Source organism: Desmodus rotundus, chromosome 11 (assembly GCF_022682495.2).
Source record: "Desmodus rotundus isolate HL8 chromosome 11, HLdesRot8A.1, whole genome shotgun sequence".
Lineage (NCBI taxonomy): Eukaryota > Metazoa > Chordata > Mammalia > Chiroptera > Phyllostomidae > Desmodus > Desmodus rotundus.
In genome coordinates, this window is record NC_071397.1 from 11320332 (window position 1) to 11341039 (window position 20708).

Sequence of the window (20708 nt, forward strand, 5' to 3'; positions counted from 1 at the left end):
ATACTGCTGCAGAGTTTTCAAATGAGAGACGATCTCTCTTCACTTCTCCCCCAATTTTGCCTGATAATTAAAAACAGTTTTACAATGAACATGGGGGTGTATGTATCTTTTCAAATCAGTGTTTTCATTTTCCTTGAATACCCAGAGCGAGACTGCTGAGTCATAGGGTGTATCTATTGTTAGAGTAATCTCCACCCTGATTTCCACGGGGCTGCCTCAGTCTGCAGTCTCACCAACAACGCACAAGGGTCCCCCTTTCCTCCCATCCTCGCCAACACGCCACTGGTCTACTTTATGATAACGGCCGTTCTGAGCGGTGCGAGGTGGCATCTCATGGTTTCGCTTTGCAGCAACCCAGGTTCCATCGACAGATAAGTGGATAAGTAAGATATGTGTATGTGAACGAAATATTATGCAGCAATAAAAAAGAATGCGATCTTGTCATTTGCGACAACATGGATGAATTTAGAGGGTATGATGCTAAGTGAAATAAGTCAGGGGGAGAAAGAAAAACGCTATATGGTTTTACTTACATGTGAATTCTAAAAAAAACCGAAACCAAACAAAACTAGACTCATAGAAACAGAGACTAAAGTGATTTTTACCAGAAGGGGAAGGGTAGGGGAATGGATAAAAAGGAGAAGAGAATACAATCAATATTACCACAGTAAACTTATACGGTGACAGATGATTACTGGAATTAGTGGGGTGATCACACTGTGAGGAATAAAAATACTGAATCACTATACTGTATACCTGAACTAAGGAGATTGTATAGCAGCTATATGTAAATAAAATAAAAAAAAACCCCAAAAAGTTTTAACTATAATACGATTGTGCCACCTCTATTTGGCAATATAGATTCACGATGCTCTGCTTACAACCGCGGTGCCAGTGTGCTGTTTAACAAATCTGAATTCAATAAAGAAAGCAAAGGAAGTTTGGCTATGAAACTTAGAGCAAGTATTTGTCAGAGAAGGCTTTGCAGGTGACTGAGATTTTCTTCATGACATCTTTGAGTAGCTTACAGTATTTTAAGATACCTTAAAAATATTTTCCAGAAAACCATGGAGAGTTATTCTGGATAAGCAATCCACACATTGATTCCCGGTAAGTAGTACCACTTTGAAATTGTGTTTGTTAGATACTTTTAGTGAAACAACTTTTAAACAAAAATTTCTGTTTTGAGCCACAATTGCAGCTTGTGTAGAATGTTATTAAGTACTGCTATATTTGTGAGTCAAACTTCTCGATGCTGTGTAAATAAAATAAGACAGAAATGAGGTGGACACTGTGATGGTTACAGTGTTACAACCATCACCCACAACTTTGTGAGACACTTTCACTTTCCTACTGAGTGAGATTTTAAGAGTGGACCTTGTGGATATAATATACAGATAGTCTGAAATATTTGATAAAAAAACACTTTTCTTGTGGAACATCTTTTTTTTTTTTTTAAATTCTCACCCAAGGATGTATTTATTGATTGTAGAGAGAGAGGAAGGGGCAGAGGGAGAGAGGAGTAGGGAGGAGGGAGGAAGACAGAGAGATCAGTATGTTAGTTCCCATTTGTGCCCCAGCCTGGGACTGAACCCGCAACCTTCTGGTGTATGGGATGATGCTCCAGCCAATGGACCCACCCAGCCAGGGCATGGAAGATCTTTTAATCCATCCTAAAACACTTGTCTTCTGTACAATGTAGTTTAGAAAATGCTACCTCACATCTTCAGGAAAAGAACACTTAAAGAGTTAAAAACAGAGGTCAGTCTGCAAAGAGGAAGTTTAATGAGTAGGATTAGTGAGAGTTTATTGGAGCTCACGGTCCAAGTGAACCAGAGTATTTAGCTCCTGTCCATTGAGCTCTGGTACTCACTATGCAACCTTAAACTGGTTACTTAATTTTTCTGTCAATCTTAGTTTTCTCATCTATAAGTGGTGATGATACTCATCTTGCTCTGGTGGGAGAATAACTAATATAATTATGGGGAAAGCTTTCTGTTAGAGTATTATATTGTTATTATTTTATCAACCAACACTTATCTCAGATTCTTATGATTTTCTTTCCCAAGCGCTTCCAACTTCTTTATTTCCACATTTCAAACATTCTCTCCCTAACTGGTCCTAAGTCGAACGCTGTGCTAAGTTGAAGCATGTAAAACTTCTGACATTCAACTGTTTTGACCTACAGAAACTGCAATTTCATATAATCTGACATAGTGAATTTTATAACCACACCCCACCCTATTTGAAAATTAAAAACAGCTAAAATTTTCACATTTTTTCCTACAGAACACTCACTTTTAGGTTGTTCTTATAAATATGCCATATGTTAACTATTTTTCCTGAGAATCAGTAGCCTACAACTATAAAAAGGTACTTGGGTTCAATCTATAATGGTAGATTCAGTACTTCCAAAAAATTTATTGAGAAAATTTTTACATTCAGTAAAAATACAAATATTTAAGAATCCCTACCCTATTTCCACTTGGCATTTACATTTGAAATGTATTATAATGTTTTGTGATATTACATTTTCCAGGTTGAACACATAAGACACACACAAATCTAGTATGCCCATGACATAAGAATTATTCACTAATGTGAAATTTTAAATCAAAATATCCAAAGCAATCTGCTATGCCACTTTTGTTTTTAAACGTTTCATGTGAGAAATTCTTAAATGAAATTTCATGGTTTTGACCCTACCTGTCCATTGTGAACAGCTGAGGAAGGAATGATGCGTGAGCATCCTGTGTAACAGCCAGGTACCCCTCAGGGGGAACGGCCTCAGAGGAAGAGCAGTGACTGAGAGTCGGGGGCTGGATCCCAGGACAGCGCTGTCATCCCTCTGCAGTGTGCCTTCGGGTGCACTGCAAAGCTGCTCTGAACCCAACTAACTGGCTTTCTTAAGCCTTCACCAGCTTAAAATACTATGATTCCGCCTCAGAATTTAAGATAGCTTAGTGGACACTGAAGCGACTTACTTCTAGGGATGCGCTTAAGGATGCTTTAGGTTAATGACCACGCTCCCAGGAGCAATTTTATTGTCTCACTACCCTGGTCCAATCGAAAGCCACCTGATAACGTGTAAGCTCGGGGGTTAACATATTTTTCTACTCTGAGTATCATTCAGGAGAAACTGAAATAGACGTAGGCATTACACAAGGGATTATGTCGTCTCGCTCAGTGAACCTGGTTTCCTTTCTCTGGCTTTTGGATCAGCTACTCACAGCACTTCCCATTGAGAGCTGGGATGCAGCGTCAGAGGAGGTACCATGGGCAGGCAGCACCCACTGCTCGTAAACTGCAAGGATCTGGATAAAACACACGTCTCACCACCTTCTGTGTGACCAACAACCAATAGGCTGGGTTACTCTTTGGGGCATTTTCTCTGAGAGAGAAGACAAAATGCTCTAACTATAAAACTCCACTTCCTTCACAAAATTTTCAAATGTCTTTTCCGCTAAACGTGCGCAAGTAAACTCTAAGAAGATAATTTTTTAAAAACAATTACCAAAAGATTTGAAGTTCTAGGTTGCGAAAGAGAATACTCTTCAAACAAACTGATTTTCACGGACAACAGCACAGTGATTGCGGGGAGGGGAGGGGAGGTGGAGGTGGAAGAGGAAATGAGGAGGACAGACGGTAGAGGAAAAAATACAATAAAAAATGAACAAATATTAATTTTCTAACGGGGCAATCCATTTAAAGCTTTGGCTACACCTTGTTCAGTGAGTCCTGATGCACTTGTTACTGTAAGTTTTCTTCCTTTACTTTTCCATATTTTCTCAATTTTCTAACATACTAACACTACTTTCATAAACAATAAAATGAAGAAATTTTAAAAACTGAGGAAATAGAGGCTAGCAGTAATTTGTTTTAAAAAGTTATCACCAACTCTGATAAAGTCATCAGTCCCTGAAAACTTCTTAAATTACACAAATTATAAACTCATAAAAACTGAACTTGATGAAGCTTTATAAATCTGAGGCCATGACATTTGCTCTTTAGATGTCTGTTGTGTAAGGGCTAGTGTACAAACTCCAGCTAGTAGGCAAACACCTATTGGTAACTGTGCATTCAGTTACCGAGACCTTAGTTTTTAAGGTGATAATGATGATTAAGAAAAATTAACTTCCTTCAACCATTATTAATCCCCAAAGTAAAAACGAGTATCTATTTATTCTCAGGAACAATAATCTTTAAATGGTACTTAACTTTTAATGGTATAAAGTTTATACCTATTAGTCTGTTTATAGACTAATAGCCTATATACTATTAGTCTGTAAAAAAAATTGTATTATTCAGATTGTAGTTTCTTCTGTGATTGCAAAGTGAGGCCTGTGTGTGTGTGGGTGATTGAATGGTGTAAGAAACGGCTTCTACTTTAACCTGCATACTTATACATTTTAGAAACTATACTACAGCTACTACTGCTACTTCTACTATTATTAATACAATTTATTAAGAGCTTACCACGTTATCAAGTTCATAGTACTCCATCCCCATTCAGCCAACAGTAACAGTGCAGGCACGCCCCATTTTACTGGCCTTCGCTTTGTTGCACGTCACAGATGTTGTCCTTTTTGCATATTGAAGGCGAGACCCTCCACCAGCACGAGCATTGATTACATCCGGCTGTTTGTGACACTCTCTACTGTGGTGGTCCGGGGCCAAACCCACAACACCCCAAGGCCTGCCTGCACTGTTTTGGCACATTGGCTTTAATTGGTGAGTTCTTCCTTTTCTACATTCTCAATCCTTTGCAGAAGATCTGAGAAAGTATCATACCCAGAAGGTTTAAGTAATTTTTCTGAGGCCAAGCTATGGATCAGACTAAGTGATGGAACCAAGGCTAAAATTCAGGGCTTCCAACTCCCAGCTCCAAACTCCTTCTCCTAAAACACACATGTTTGCAGCTGTCCGCCCTCACCCGCATGTGCCCGATCTTCTGTAAACACATGCTAGAGAACATTTAAAGAAACTCATTTTATTTTGTTTATCTTTTATTTTGGTGAATAATCCTGAAAATCACTTCAGAGTCTGTGATTTGTAGTAGTTATGTTAGAGTACTTATGCAACCTAGAATGTCCTAAGTGATTTTGATGCCCGGCATCTTGTATTGTCCTTTTACTTGTAGTAATTGATATTCTGTGAGGTTATATTGTGTGGTGATTGACTTGATCCTAGAACCAAATGACCAGGATTCAGGTCCTAGCTCTGCCACCACGCAGCCTTAAGAAAGTTCTTAACCTCTCTACGGCTCAGTTTCCTCATCTGTACAGCAGATATAATAATAGAACGTGCCTCACGATAGAATTTACAGGTGTCTCCACGACACTCACACACGGCACAGGTAAGTGATATTTACACTGTAACCCCTTTCCTTTCTTACGCCAGCAGCTCCGCAGAGCAAAGCGTTGTTTGTACTTTTTCCCGTCCTCCAAACAACAGGGTTTTAATCATTCATTTCTTCTATTATTTCAACTAGTTTCCGAGGTGAAGAACTCACAGTTCTCTATACAGTGAATTGTATTCTCAAAACTCATAATGTTGTGATTTCGTACAAACTATTTCAAAAGTGATATAGTACAAGTCAGAATGATGCCTCACTAAAAGCATTTTATGAGTTTATTGACTGATGTTGGAATTCAGTTTCTCATCAAATCACCCAGGTGACTCAGCCCCCTAAATCTCAGATTTGGCACCCTGCAACTTCTGGCTTTTCCCAAAACTAAAATCACCTTTGAAAGAGAAGAGATTTCAGACCAGTGATGAGATTCAGGAAAAATACGATGGAGCAGCTGGTGGCGATTGGGAGAACTGTGTGAGGTCCCAAGGTGCCTACTTTGAAGGGGACTGAGGTGTCATTGTCCTATGTACAAAAGTTGCTGTGTAATCTTTTGGTTATTTTACCTCTTCAAATGAATTTCAAATTATTGGCTACATATGAATCAAGTTATAGATGCTATACACTAGACATCTTATTTAAAAATACATCAGACAAGCATCCTAGATTCAGAATGACATGTTGCAAAGACAAGATCTCTATGTTCCATAAATATAAACTATTTCCTCATGGGCATTTTAGTTTACAAAGGAAACTTTACATTGGAGGTTACTCCAGCCTTTCTGTATGAAAATTTAGGTCTCAATCTATGGTAACTATAGAGGTAGCCCCTGTGCCTCCTTTCCTCCTAGGAGCTACAGCTCAAAGCTTAGGAGCAAAGTGTCCCTAAGGCCACATAAAGCATCATCTCAGGGAGCGGGCATCAGGGAACTGAGCATCAGCACCCCCCAACATCAGGAGCACCTCCATTTAGCAGTTGAAGGTATACAAAAGCCAGGGCAGGGTGGCCACATTGTTAGCACAAACAGGCTGCAAATCCACCCCACTTTAAAGAGCATTTTCAACTTAGGTAGGCAGGTACATGTGCATAGACATTCACACACACACACACACACACACACACACACACAGAAACTCTGTCTTCCCGATCCCATTACTCGTGATATAAAATGCAATATGCGTATTTAGTCTTGGAGGCTGGGAAAATTCTTATAGCTCTAGGAAATGAAGCAAGACTTTCAAGGTGGGCCCCTCTAGGAGTGATACAAACTGGGGTGCCCCTCTGTGGGGGAGTTCGTTACCATTTACTGTTGATTTTGCCATCCGCTCTGGCAGTGGCTAAGTGACCCTTCTAGGTCATGGCTTATTTGTTCTATCTTCCAGATCTACTTAAATTAAGCATTTTAAAATTGCATCATTCATTTCAAAGGCATATTGGTTGTATATTTATTAGATAAATATTAAAGTATACAGGGCGGGGCAAAAGTAGGTTTACAGTTGTTCATATAGAAAAAATACCGTAACTATTAAATAATAATAAAGCAAGAATGAACTGTTCCGTGTACTCACAACGGTAAACCTACTCATGCCCCACCCTGTATATGTTTTACTGATGTGTGTGTATAATGTTTGACAGAGACGTTCTGCTTCAGTGTATGAAAGCAGAAGTAAATAAAAAAAGAGAAACAAATGGGAAATTCTCTGTCCCTCAGTCACAAATCAAACCTCACTTTCTGAAAACCCAATCAATTCCTTATAAACAGAGAAGGACTTGGAGGTAGTTCAATTAACATGAATAAAGTACTTTTTAAAAAGGGCCACAAGATGAGCATTTAATTAACACGTACACATACACTTTCTTCAAGCTATTGAAATATAGTCTTTAATTCTCTATTTTTTTAAAAAAACAACAACAAACCCTGATTATAAGCTTTAAAAGCATTTGAAGATGGGAAAGACCGTCTGCGTCTCAGCCTACTTCAAAGCCAGTAAAGAAATCATTTCTTCTCCGTCCAAGTCGGAGCGTGTTCGGAAGCAGGGCATCTGATAGGGCGGCACTGCCAATCTGACCAATTTTAAAATATAAAGTGCTTCCAGCAATATTTGGACACATATAATTTGACAAAAAAGTTTTATAAACCTAAGCTTTGAAAAATAGAAAATATAAGCTCCAACAAGAAAGCATAATTTGTAATTGAAAGAAAATAATATTTTGTAGAAAAAAACTGTCCTTCCAAAAAGAGACAAAAATGACTAACTTTTATTTCCCAAGAGCATTATGCCACTTTTATACAACAAAATTACAGTCACCACAAACTGCTTTCAACAATTCCACTGCTTCTTCATTTGACCACTTGAAAATCAAAATTCCTTCAGGTTATAAATATAACTTTTTATAACTCTGTTATTACGCACTGTGAATGGGGAAAGGGGGCCGATCCTGTGGCCGTAGCGTCGGATGGCCTCTCTGATGTGGCAGGGCTGGATGGCATCACTGTGAGCTTCCACACCACAGGCCGCAGTGCTCTGCGACAGAAAAACACATAAACTGTTACTAAATCAAAAACACGCAACAGCACTGCAGGGTACAAAATATGGAAATAAACTTGCATAAATGGACGGTTTTTCCTTTAGGGTGCACAGCGCTGCTGCCGTAAATGCTACATCTGAAAAGAAGTCCACTGACAAGTCCAAGGCGACTTTTACGTGACTCCTTCCTAGCAGACCTACCCAAAGCAATTTTTATCTCACGGTACTTCACCGAGGCTCACGTCGCGGTGCAGGAGAATATAGCAGCTTGCATGCGCTTGAGGTGTCGGGGGCTTGCTGGAAGAACCACAGGAGTTATTTTTAAACAATCTAACATTTATTATTATAAATGTTTCTTTGGAGCTTGTTGGACATATTTCTGACATAACTCAAGGGTCATCCATTTTAAAATGAAAAATGTAAAATTGCTATACATTTATTTATAATAGGGGGGATGGTCATAAAAGATCATTTTGATGTAGTGCTAGTTTCTGGGTGTCCTCAGGACAAAACTGAAATAAAATAAAACCTTTCTTTGTTAATCTGCTTCATTTGTGAAAGGTAGGTTTTAGAGGACAGAAAGATATAAGAAAGAGAAAAATTACTTGTAATGAGAGTAGGGGTACTAACTTAAGAAATGCATGTAACATGATTCGGCAGTTTTTTAAAAGCACCACAGGAGCGCCGTAGACCCCCGGCTCAGGTGCAGGCTCTAGCTCCCCAACTACCGGGGTCCGTGTCCTGTCAGTTGCCCACTCTTTCAAGTCATACAGTACTTCTGCACTTCGGTTTCCTCACCTGTGAAACTGAGGTAATAGCTATAATTGCAGGGATACCAGATGTCAGAACGACAACGTTAAAGAATCAAGAGAAAGGAATAGGAGCTTTTACATTCCTGTAACTGTGGTCCAGAAGTCATTCATAGTCACGAAATGAAGATTATCTGTTTTTCCGATAATTACGACAGTTACCACTCTCGTAATTCCTTGTAGGGGTATAATTAGTACAACCTCAATGGATAGCAATTTGGCAAAATCTTATCAAAATGAGAAAGCACAATCATTTTTGATCCAGTAATTACACAGATAAGAATTTATCCTACAGGTATGTTACACAGGTATAAAATAATATACATATAAGGATAGTCACTGGATTGGTGAACTAAATCTTCTTAACGAGGGAACAATGAAGTAAGTTATAACACATCTATTCAATGTAACGGAAACCACCAAAAGGGATGACGCAGTTGCATGCACACTCCTACTGAGCTCTATATACCCTGTCTCTCACTTGCACACCGTGTGAAATAACACAAGGATACAACAGGGTGGCCCTCTGTTGCCACTTGTTTAAAAAAGGGGGCACTGACTGTTACATACTCGTCTGAACATCAGAGTATTTCTGCAAGGGCACACCAAACCTCAGGGACAGGGCTTAACTCCTGGGGTATAAATAGGTGGCTGGAGGACAGGGGCTTAGAAGAGACATTTTTCACTGTATATTCTGCACTTTTAAAATATACTTTTTTTCCCATTTTGTGCACACTTTTCCTATTGCAAACTAGTAAAATAATTTAAAAATTCTTACAAAACGAGAGCATCTTCTAATTATCCAAGCTGAACCTAAAATAAGATTTAAAATTTCAAACAAAATAGACCTTATTTTTACTATTTTAACAAGATTGAAATAAGCCAAATAGGAATGTACTCTAGGGTATCTTTCTCAATTTCATTCCAACAACACCCTAAATAACATATCTGCTATGCCCACAATAACACGGATTAAGTTATGTAACAACACAGGTCAAACCCGCACTTTGGCACTGATATGAAAGCCCACAGGGTTTTTTTCTTGATTCTTATTCCACGTTCTTTGTTTCAGTTGGAATACCCTAGAACAAATGCAATTATCTGGTGCCTGACTAAGGTGAAGACACTTCTGTGAGTCCGTGTGGCTCCAAAATGTGAACATGACTAATGTATCTACATACATTCGACTCATCAACCCGCTAAGTGTAACAAATGCTGATGAAGGAAGTCGAGGCATTCCATCCACGTGCAGAAATGAACGTAAATAATTAGCTACATCTGGAATCTAAAGTAACTTTTCTAGTGGAAACTCAAGTGGAAACAAAAAGAGAGAGGCATGGAGAGGGTCAGTGCCCTGCACACTAAGCGGGGCGGGAATCCCATCTGGTGCGTTCCTCTAGGGCATCTCCGTTCTCCTGGCACAGTGAATTTATGTTTCATTTTTCTTCATGGCCAGTGCAGGTTCTCCTCTTCCTCCTCCACTTTCCCAGATAAATCTGGTTTTGCTACAGAGCATCTGGTGAAAACCTTAGAACCTCTGCGTGGCAATTGGATGGGATCGAGGAAACTGAAGCAGGAAGCAGGAGTTAGAAACTGCCTGTGATTGCTCTTTGTGCGACATCAGGACAAGGACGCCAGCCTGGCTGAATCACGTATCCTGTGCCCAAAAGATGAGTTAACTTGTATAAAAGGAAACATACTCAATTTTGTGGAAACGTCTTTAGATTTGCCACTGTGCTCTGCGTGAATGACGGCAAACGTCAGCGTGAAGTCGCCGCGGGCACTTCTGCGCTTGCTGGTTTGCCCACGGGGCCCTTCGGAAGGGCGCCTTTGAATCTAAAACGTGTTCCCGGTGCTGTGTCCATCCCAACAAATATCTTCACGTTTCTGTCCACATCCCGTCCCTCACAAAAGTACTTGTAATCTGTTCAAATTCACAGTTCATACCAAGTTTAAAACTTTTAATTTAGCAGTGACCTTAACATTTTTGTAATATTCTTTATAATTGTCTCGAAGAATTGGCATTAAATTTATATATTTGTTACCTAATATTAAAAGTAATATATTTGCTATAGACACATGTGAAAGGTATTCAATTTATGCATCAAATCAACTTTCCTATCCTGACTGTGTCCACATTTTAGGACATTCTTTACATTTCCCAAACTGTAGTCCATATATTTGACAAAATACTGATTCCTGTTGGCTATAGTTGCCGAAATCTCTGTGGGGACTGAACTCTTTATTTACTTCAGTAAAATACAAGCTACGTGGTAAAGTTCTTAGTAAGTCAGGTCCCCTTCCTCTTGGCTGCATTCATACTCCATTCTTGTCTCCGTCCATTCTATCTTTATTTACGCCTCTTCATCCAGAAGTCGGTGCTGGGTACTGGAAGCCGAAGTCCTACGTGTTTCCTGGATTTGAGTATGGCCCCTGTACTTGTCCTTGCTGGCTTGCACCGAAGAGAAGCTCCTGCAGTTCGAACTCTCACCCATGGTACAGTAAGTTACACTGACATTTCTGTTGCCCCTGGATCTTCACAAACGTGTATGGCCTGACTCTTTTCTTTCCCACTTAGAAGTTGTTGGCGAGGTAAAATCATCCTATTCTTGCTCAGCCTTTCCCTTGCCAGCTAATCCGATGTTTAAGAAGGATGTGAAATCTCAGATGATCGCCTCTTTTTCTTTCCCCATCCATATGGTAGACTACATCTTTTGTTACTCTTGAAATATTAAGTCTTACAAAGGAGCAACACGTATCTCAGTTTCGAGCGAATGGAAGGCTAGTACTACTGTTACTAATACTCCTGTCACTCGCTGACCACCAAGGTTGGTACATAATCCGACTGACCAGGCAAGCGTCTTTCTTCTCCTTGTTTTATATATTGCGCTCCCAGATCTTTGCAATTAGAGAGGATTTCTTTTCAGATGAAAGCGGGCCATTCTTTGGCCAAAGGGTACAGTATATAATGCGATTAATTTTTTCAGCTTAAAGCTTAATTGAGATGTTAATGATTAAAATTGCAGTTCTATATAACTAGGAAAAATTTTCCTTTAAAGAAAGTAAAAGTAGAAATAGTATTTAAAGATTAGACAAAAGAGAATCACTGAACTTTCAAGGATTCATACATTCTTAATTCTGGAAGGAACACAACATATCACCTATTCCAACCTTCCCCTATCCTACCCCCTCTTATAGATGAGGGAGTAAAGCCAAGGGACGTGCTCAAGGTCGCCATGATAGAGTCAGAACACGCTGCACATCCAATCTCCTGGCTCTTCGCACACACAGCTGGTATGTACTACAGGTTGTATTATTTTACGTAGAATGAATTGTACCATGTTACCATCACAGATGAAGTTCCCAGTAAGAATAAAAATACAGCAAAACTACAAATGTAGAAAGATGTGTATGCGTAAATAGAGAAATAAAGAATACTTTTGAAGTGAGACATTATTAATTTTGATGCCAGTAACTTCGATTTCTGGGAAATTCAGATACGCACGGTGCTAACACTTCCCTGTCTCAGGAAACCTCCGCTGCAAAATGACTCTGATTTAATAGCTGCAACAAGATCAGGACAGAACTGTTTAAACATTTACGAGAAAGAAATGTCAAGAATATCCAAACTCATAAAGAATTATTTTATGTAGGTACAAGTACCAAGTTAATTACAATTTCTTACATACTTTGTAAAGCAAGTCCAATGGAGAAGTTTTTCAGGTAACGTTTTGTTACCTTATTTGTAGTTACTGAATGAGTTAGCACCGCAGCTGAACTTCTCTGCAACTACTTTATAACACAGAAATTCCTTACAGTTGGGATTTTCCCTTCATAAATAAGCAGCAAGCTGTGTCATTTTGTAAATGAAGGGGGAAACCAGATGAAGCCGAAAATTAAATCTGCTCACTCTCCATGATGAAATTACATCTTGGCCTGGTTCCACCGTTTGCAATGGCGAATGGTTCTTATTGTACCAACTCAGTTGTAGATGAAGGTGTAAACTTTAGACAAATTGTAAAAAAATGGGTACCTGAAAGCAAGAGCGACTGATCAAAACTAGGTGGAAACTGGAAGTGGTGTGTGAAAGAAGAGTGTGAAGGCAACGAGGTCAGTTTCCTGTTTTCGCTATTTTAACCTAAGGGCAGGCAGGCTCTGGTCACTACAGGGGCACACAAACACAGAGGCTTGGAGACCTGCATAAAACGAGGAAGGAAATCCCACAAAGGACAGCATCAAGAATCAGTGCATAAATCACCCAAGTCTTTGACTAACTCCTGAACCATTCCTGTGTGATGCCGAATCCAAGAAAACACTTCGGGGCTAAATGAAGCAAAGGGAGAGTCTAGCGGCTGCCACCGACGAGGAGTCTGAAGTTCATATGTGAGCCCAGAAAACTAAGCTGCTTGTTTAGCACACACATACACGCCACTACCAATTCTCTCTTTATAGGAATAAGAATTCTCTCTTTATAGGAACATAACAGGATCTGAAATCTTCACAATCTACTACTCACAATGTCCAGAATACAATTCAAAATTACTAGGCATGCAACAACCTGAGAGAGGGTGACTTATACTCGCTGGAGACTAAAGTAATTCAGATATTTAACCTATCATACAAGATTTTTAAAGCAGCTATTATAACTTTGCTTAAGGACATAAAAGAAAATAAGCTTGTAATAAATGACAAGTAAAAAACAATGGTAGATAGAAACGGTGAAGAGAATTCACATGGAAAATACAAAACTATTAGAAATAAAGCATTACTGGATCGATATAACAGTAAATTGGCACTGACAGAAGAGTCAGGAACATAGCGAGAGAGCAATAGAATTGGCCCAACCTGATGAAAATAGAGAAAAGATTAAAAGAGAAATTAAACAGAGCCTCAGGTACCGGTGGCACAATATCAAAGTAACACATATGTACTTAGAGTTTCAAAAGTGGACAACAGAAAGAATGATGCAGAAAAAATATCTGAAGAAATAAATGCTGAAAATTCCCCCAAATTCATTAAACACATTAACCAATATTCAAGAAGTGAAGTGAACTCTAAGCAGAATAAATACAAAGCAAACCATACATATGTATATCATGGTCAAACTGCTGAAAATAAAACTTAAAAAAAATATCCTGAAAGCATCCAGAGAAAAATAACACGTTATCCACACAGAAACAATAGTATGACATCTATAGACATATGGTTAAACATAACAAATGCCAGAAAATAGTGGAATGATGTCATTAAAGTACTGAAAATAAAACCGTCAATCCAGGCTTCTATATCCAGTGAAAACATCTTCCAGGAATAAGGGGGAAGTAAAGATATTTTCAGAAATATGAAAACTAAGAGAAACCATCACCAGCCAACCTGGATTATTACAAATGCTAAATAAAGTCCAGCAGAACAAAAAAGAAAAACGATACCAGAATTCTGATAAACCAAAAGAAATGAAAAACACTGGAAATGGTAGATGTTAGCGTCTATTTTTTCCTCTTAGTTTCACTAAAATACATGTGATTGTTTAAGGCAAAGAACAGTGTTATGGGTTATAACATATGTAGATGTAGATTGCTGGACAATTACATCATGAAGAGCAGAAGTGGAGTGGAGGGAGTAAACAAATACAATAGTCTTATGTTTAATGTGAGTGAAGCTGCACAATAACAACTCTAAGTATACTAAAAATTTAAGGATGCATATTGTAATTCTTAGCATAACCAATGGAAAAAAATGATGAGAAGAGATAGCACTAAGACACCAGTAGATAAAGCAGATTTCTAAAAGAGCACATAATTAACCCAAAAGAAGGCAGGAAAAAAAGAGAGGAACAAAAATAGAACAAGCAGAAAACAGAGCAAAAGAGCTGACTTATATCCAACCATTTGAATGAATAACATTAAATATCAGGGACTTAAAGACTGCAATTAAAAGGTACACACAGAAAGAAAGGGAAAAGATGCAAGACCCAATTGTTTGTTGTCTACAAGAGACGTATTTTACATATTAAAGATACAGATATAATGAAAGAAAATAGAAAAATGTGTATCATATAAACGGCACAAGGAGGCTGCAATGGCTATATCAGTCACATAAAATACAGTTTCGGATACACAGTATTCCCAGTGATAAACAGAGAGATTTTATAAATATAAATAAGTGGAGAGATACGCCATGTTCGTGGATTGTAATACTTGGTAATGTTAAGACATCCATACCCCAAACTGACATAAGCATTCAATCGAATCCCTTTCAAAATCCCACTAGGCTTTTCTTTCTTCTTCCCTTTGCTGCCTTCCTCTCTCTCTCACTCTCCCCTGCCTCATTCTTTTTTGATAGAAACTAACAAGTTGATTCGCAGTTTACATACATGCAAAGGACACAGCAAATCCGTCTTAAACCTGAAAAATGAAGTTTGAGGACTTACCTGACTTTAAAACTTAATATAAAGCTACAATAATAAAGAAAGATATACTGATAAAAGGACTGACAAATAGTCAATGAAACAAAACTGAAATTCCAGAAGTAAATCAACACAGACAGGTTGTCATTTGATTATAAGAGAGCCACCAAAGCAATCCAGTGGGAGGTAAGTCTCCGACAAATGGTTCTGCAAGAACTAGAGGTACAGATGTGAAGAAGTGCACTTGGCCTCAATTCATGTAATACACAGAAGTTGATCTGACTTTGATTACCAGAACTATATATAGAAGTTAAGCTTCCAGAAGACAACGTAGGAGAACATCATCATGACTTAATAGGAAATCATTATAGTTTGAGTCTGCATTGCCCTGGTGACTAATGATGTTGAGCATTTTTTTTTTTTTCATGTGCTGATGGCTATTCGTATATCTTCCTCAGGGAAGAGTCTTCTCAAATCCTTTACACAGTATTTCTGAGGATGGGTTAGATGTCTTTCCTTCGTAACTTGTAGGAGTTCTTTATGTACCCTGTGTAACAATCCTATGTCAGATGAATGTTTTGTACATACTTTCTCCCACTCTCTGGCTTAACGGTGTGTTTGATGAGCACAAGTTTTGAATCTCTGAAGTCCGATTTATCCAATTTTTTCTTTTGTCTATTGCTTTCTGTGTCCTAAGGAGTCTTTGTATGGTGTAAAAACAATGACGACACCAAATGTCGATGAGCACATGGAGCTCCTGAAACTCTCCTATGTTGCTGGTGGAGGTAAATGTGATAGAACCATTTTGGGAAAAAAATTCTTGCAGTTTCTTTAAAAACCAAACATCTATCTACTCTATGACCCAGTCATTTCATTCTAAGCTCCTTACCTAAGACAAGCAAAAGCATTTTCCCGTGAAGACTTGCACAATAATGGTCATAATAGGTTTATTCATAATACCTCAAAAACTGGCAACAGCTCAGGTGTCCACCAAAATGAGAAGGAATAAACTGATATATTCACACAAGGGATCAATACTTGGCAATAAAAAGAAATACATTACCTTTCTACTAAAAACATAAATTTCAAAAATATCCCAAATGAAGTTCTAGAACAGAACAAACTAATCTATGATGGAAAGAAATCAGAACACCTTCCTAAGAAAGGTGGCAAAAATTGACTGGGAGGCGGCATGAAGAAACTTTCTGAGCTGAGAGGGGTTTAGAAAACAACAGGTTTATATATTTGTCGAAATTCATCAAGTGGTATACTTAAGAATTCAATGGTTCACTGTGCAGTATAAATTTCACCTTCAAAAACCCCCCATAAACAAATTACACATAATGAAGCATTTAGGCCTGAAGTACACTGGTGTCTGCAGCTTTCCTTGCGATGCATCAGAACCCCCTGAACGGACGGATGGAGAAACAACATGACGCACAGAGAGAGTAAATGTAAACACACAGTTACACGGTGCATACAGGACAATGTTAACTGCAGAACCTACAAGTCTTTCAGCTTTCGTGTGTTTGAAAATTAAAAATAAAATGTTAAAAAATTCAATATCTTCCTGTATCCATTAGAAAGCTGTTAAAGTTTGAGAAGTCATTAAGTATGGTTAAGTAAAAATTGGCTGCTTCCAAAAATTTGAATTATGAGAAAAACAGAGTACATTTCCCCTATCTCTAAAAGAACACAATACTTTCTTTACTCTGAGAGAGAGAGAGAGAGAGAGAGAGAGAGAGAGAGAGAGAGAGAGCGCGCGCGAGGGAGAGAGAGAAGGGAAAAATCACTGACCTTTTTTCTTTTCCTTTGCTTGGTTTTTGCTGAGTCTTGCCCGGCATTCCCATTCCCTAGGGAGGCGGAGGTGGCTTTCCCGGAGTGCTGTGACCCAGATGACGGAGCCGTCGGTGTGGGAGGAGGGGTATTCTCAGGAGAGTCTGGGTAAGACCTCATGCAAGACCCCTGCTCAAAGAGACGTGGCTTTGAAATCAGGTGACCAGAACTTCTACTAACATTTGACTCTATTTAGTATCTCATGAACTTAATACTATTTCAAGCTTTCAAATATAAAAACAATTCATTATTGTCCCATTGACAGAAATGATGCCCCCACCTTGCCTCTAAGGGTCTAAATATATTAATTTTTATTTTATCTTTTGAACGATTTTTATTTATTTATTTTTTAGAGAGGGGGAAGGGAAGGAGAAAGAGAGGGAGATAAACATCAACGTGAGGCTGCCTCTTCAGCATCCTAATGGGGACCTGGTCTGCAACCCAGGTATGTGCCCTGACTGGGAATCGAACTTGCAACCCTTTGGTTTGCAGGCCAGCACTCAATCCACTGAACCACACCAGCAAGGGCTAAATATGTTAACTTTTAATCCGTCTAATCATTTAGATATAATCAGGAATCCTCAGATACAGCTTCCAAAATTTCTGTAGATTTTGTCAGGTACAGACATTTCTACTTAGAAGTTTTATTGGCATTTCAAACTTACATGTTTCAAAAAGAACCTCTAAATTGCACCCCTAGACTGGACGCCTCCAGGTATTTTTATATCCATGATGACCAGCCTTCTCCTGGTAACAAAAAACCTATGTCTTAGGGTCCCTGTAGATGCCGCTAGCTCCCCCCACATTTAATTCCCTCCTTCCTTCATCAAATCCCTCACAACTATCTGGTTTCTTTGGCTATGACTATAAGTCTATTCTCTTTTCATTGCAGAAGCACTTCAAATGTTTGAGGATTGTCGTATTCACACCTTTTCTACAAGTCAAACCCCTCAGTTCCTTGAGCCACTGATACATGTTTTCAGACTCCTTCCCCCCTGTTCACTCCCCTTCACACATCCTCCACTGCATCAACCTCCATCCTGTAAGAGCGTGCCTCGCCACTACAACGACGAAGTTTCCTTATTGTAACATCACGATATCAGCGCCTAGGAAATTGACAGGCAGATAAAAGTCTTTTTCACAGAACGATACTAATAATCTGTGTCATCCCATCACATCCTAACCATACTATCTATGTACTTGCCTACGCTTCTCTGTAATTTTTTAAAAACGATTATGCCAAACTTTGTAAAATGTTTTGCTGAAATTCAGATACTGCTTTCAGGAGTATTTCTTTGATCTACTTGCAAAGAAACATTATCAAACAGGAAGGAAACAGCTAATCTGGCACGAGTTGTTCTTAGGAAAAACAAGAGAGCTCCTAAAGATCATTCCTTTCTGTGCATAAATCACGTTAGAAAAAAAATCTAGAACGTTAACTTGAATTAATATTAAACTTGCTAACTTAATATGAGAACCCAAGCTGAACTAGCTCAGTTCTTTACATACTTAACACTTAGAAATGATAATCATTAAAACAGAATGCATGTTGTATTAACTCCATGCCTTATGTTTCCAATTCCAATCCATTGACCACAGCACCTCCACTTGGATCTTAAAAACACTTTTGAACTCATTGCCCTTTAGCCATGAAAGCTTCCACACTTCCTTAGTAACTAAGTGCCCAAGGCCTTAATTTTCTAATGTAACTTTCTACTAGCTGTCCTCAGTGCATCCTTTGCTTGAATATTTTAATCAGAGTTTTTTTTTTTCCTTGTACAGTTATACTGATGGTGCCTCTGATGTCTAGAGCATTCTCCTCACTTTTACTGTCTCATCCAAGTCCTACCTCTCCTTCGACACCCTGCTTCCTCTTTGAAGTCTTCTTTGATTGTAATTAGGAAGTGTTTTTTACCTTTGCATTCCGTTCATGCCACTCATTTGGAAATTAGTAAATGCTATTTTGAACTGTTTGCTTGCTTGCTTGCTCCTGTACTTCCTTGTTTGTTTTGCCTCCCTGAAGAGAGCTCTTATCCGCCTCCAGAGTTCCCCTTTGCACCCAAGTTGGTAAAGTTCTTAAAGAAGGCCCTTGATGCTGGTTGATTACCATTACCTTGATTGGTAATGGTGACGAGTAAGACTCCTACTTTAGAATGGCCATTCCCCTCGTGTTTAGCAGGTAATAAAGGGCAGGAACACTTCCAGTCCCTCGGAAAGTTCATTTTGACCACCAGTCACATAGGAGGAGTGGTGCCTGGCAGCCAAGGAATAGCCTGAGGCTTGCACTAACATATCTAGTCAGGGTGCTTTCTGACACTCGTGCTCCCACCTCCCAGAGGGCCCAGGAAACCCAGCACACATAGACAGACCATTTTTCTTAACTGCTGGGTAGCTGGGAGCAGCGGCTGTGGTCGCTGAGCAGTTGCCCAGGGCAGCTTGGCCACCTTGGGAGCCAAGAAAGGGGGGAGGGAAATAAGGAGTCTTCCTAGCCATGCAAGCAATGCCTTGAATGTTAAGAGAAAACTAGGCTTGTTATGTTTACTTACATTTCTTCAATTAGAAATGTTACAACAAATTTGTCTGATGTCAATGAAAAGCATACTCATATACACATTCATAAAGTGAACATGTGCCAAAGACATTTTAAAGGGTGTTCTTTGACATCATAATTGGGGTTCGTAACATAAACAAATAGTGTTTAATAACTGAGTAATCTTTAGGGACTTATAAAGTATGCTGACTGATAATGATGTATGACCTTTTCCAAGAAAAAATGGATTTTTAATAGGCATAAACATATTAATTTCTACTTGGATTCCAAACCAATCTGATTCTTTAAGGGGCATAAAAAGATGTCAGATTTTTGGCTTGTAATAACTTGCTACCCAGGCATGTATCTTTATAGAGTTACTGAGTGTCCCAGAGTAGGGTCACTTAAACCTGGAGTTCCTGGGGTTCCCAGGTCCCTTAGATCCCCAGAATGATCCAGAGGGTCTTTGAACACCCTGAAATTGTGTGCAAATCTGCAAATGTGTTTATGGGGAAAGGGTTTATAGTTTTCATCAAATTTTCAAAGGGCCTTGTCCATTTTTAGGTCATACGATTCACCCAACTTGATCTATAGCTCACTTCACAATTTTACATGTAGATATTAACCTCAGCTCCCTGCTGCCTTCTCTACGATATCAGGCTGAATTATGTGAAACTGTTTGTTAGTAAAAAAGGTCTAATACTGGCAAACTAATTCAATAGATGATATCACATTTCTGGTTTTTCGGCACATGTGGTTTCCAGAGAATATTTTTTATACTGAAATTATGTAAGGCCTTAAGGTTAGCGAGAAGATTCTGCAGTCCCCACAGAGGGGGTCTCAGCAACACGAACGGGGTCAGGAGAGGGGTGATCTTGGATGGCAGGGCCGAGGCACACAAAGGACGAATGGGGCCGCGCTTCTCCAAATCATGTTTAGAGATGGATCAGTAACTAAAGTGTAAATTTATCCATAAATATCAGGAATTATTACATGAACAACAATCCTCTCATCTTTGAGGGGCAAGGAAATAAATAACTTTTCTCATTGTTATTCAATGACCCAAACCAGTTGTTCATCTCCCATGGAAATGAGAAGTGCCCTTTTCACTGAAAGACTAGAAAAGCTAAATAAGGCAAACAAAAGATGAAAAAAAAAGTCATTTTATTGAGTGGACAGTTAGGGCCCGGCACATAGTAGGTTCTCAATAAATATACGAATGTTGACTGCAGTAAGATTTTTTTGGCC

The 20708-nt window shown here is 38.9% G+C and overlaps 1 protein-coding gene across 9 annotated transcripts in view; it reads right to left on the reverse strand.

Moving 5' to 3' along the window:
* SUPT3H (SPT3 homolog, SAGA and STAGA complex component) overlaps positions 1-20708 on the reverse strand; it is a 439117-nt gene that overhangs the window by 74903 nt on the left and 343506 nt on the right. For all 9 annotated transcript variants that reach the window (XM_045192983.3, XM_045192984.3, XM_045192985.3 and 6 more), the window contains 2 exons: positions 16892-17059; positions 7766-7876 (listed from right to left, as the gene is read on the reverse strand). In XM_045192983.3, coding sequence (XP_045048918.1) covers positions 7766-7876; positions 16892-17059 — 279 coding nt within the window. The remainder of the gene's footprint in view (positions 1-7765; positions 7877-16891; positions 17060-20708) is intronic.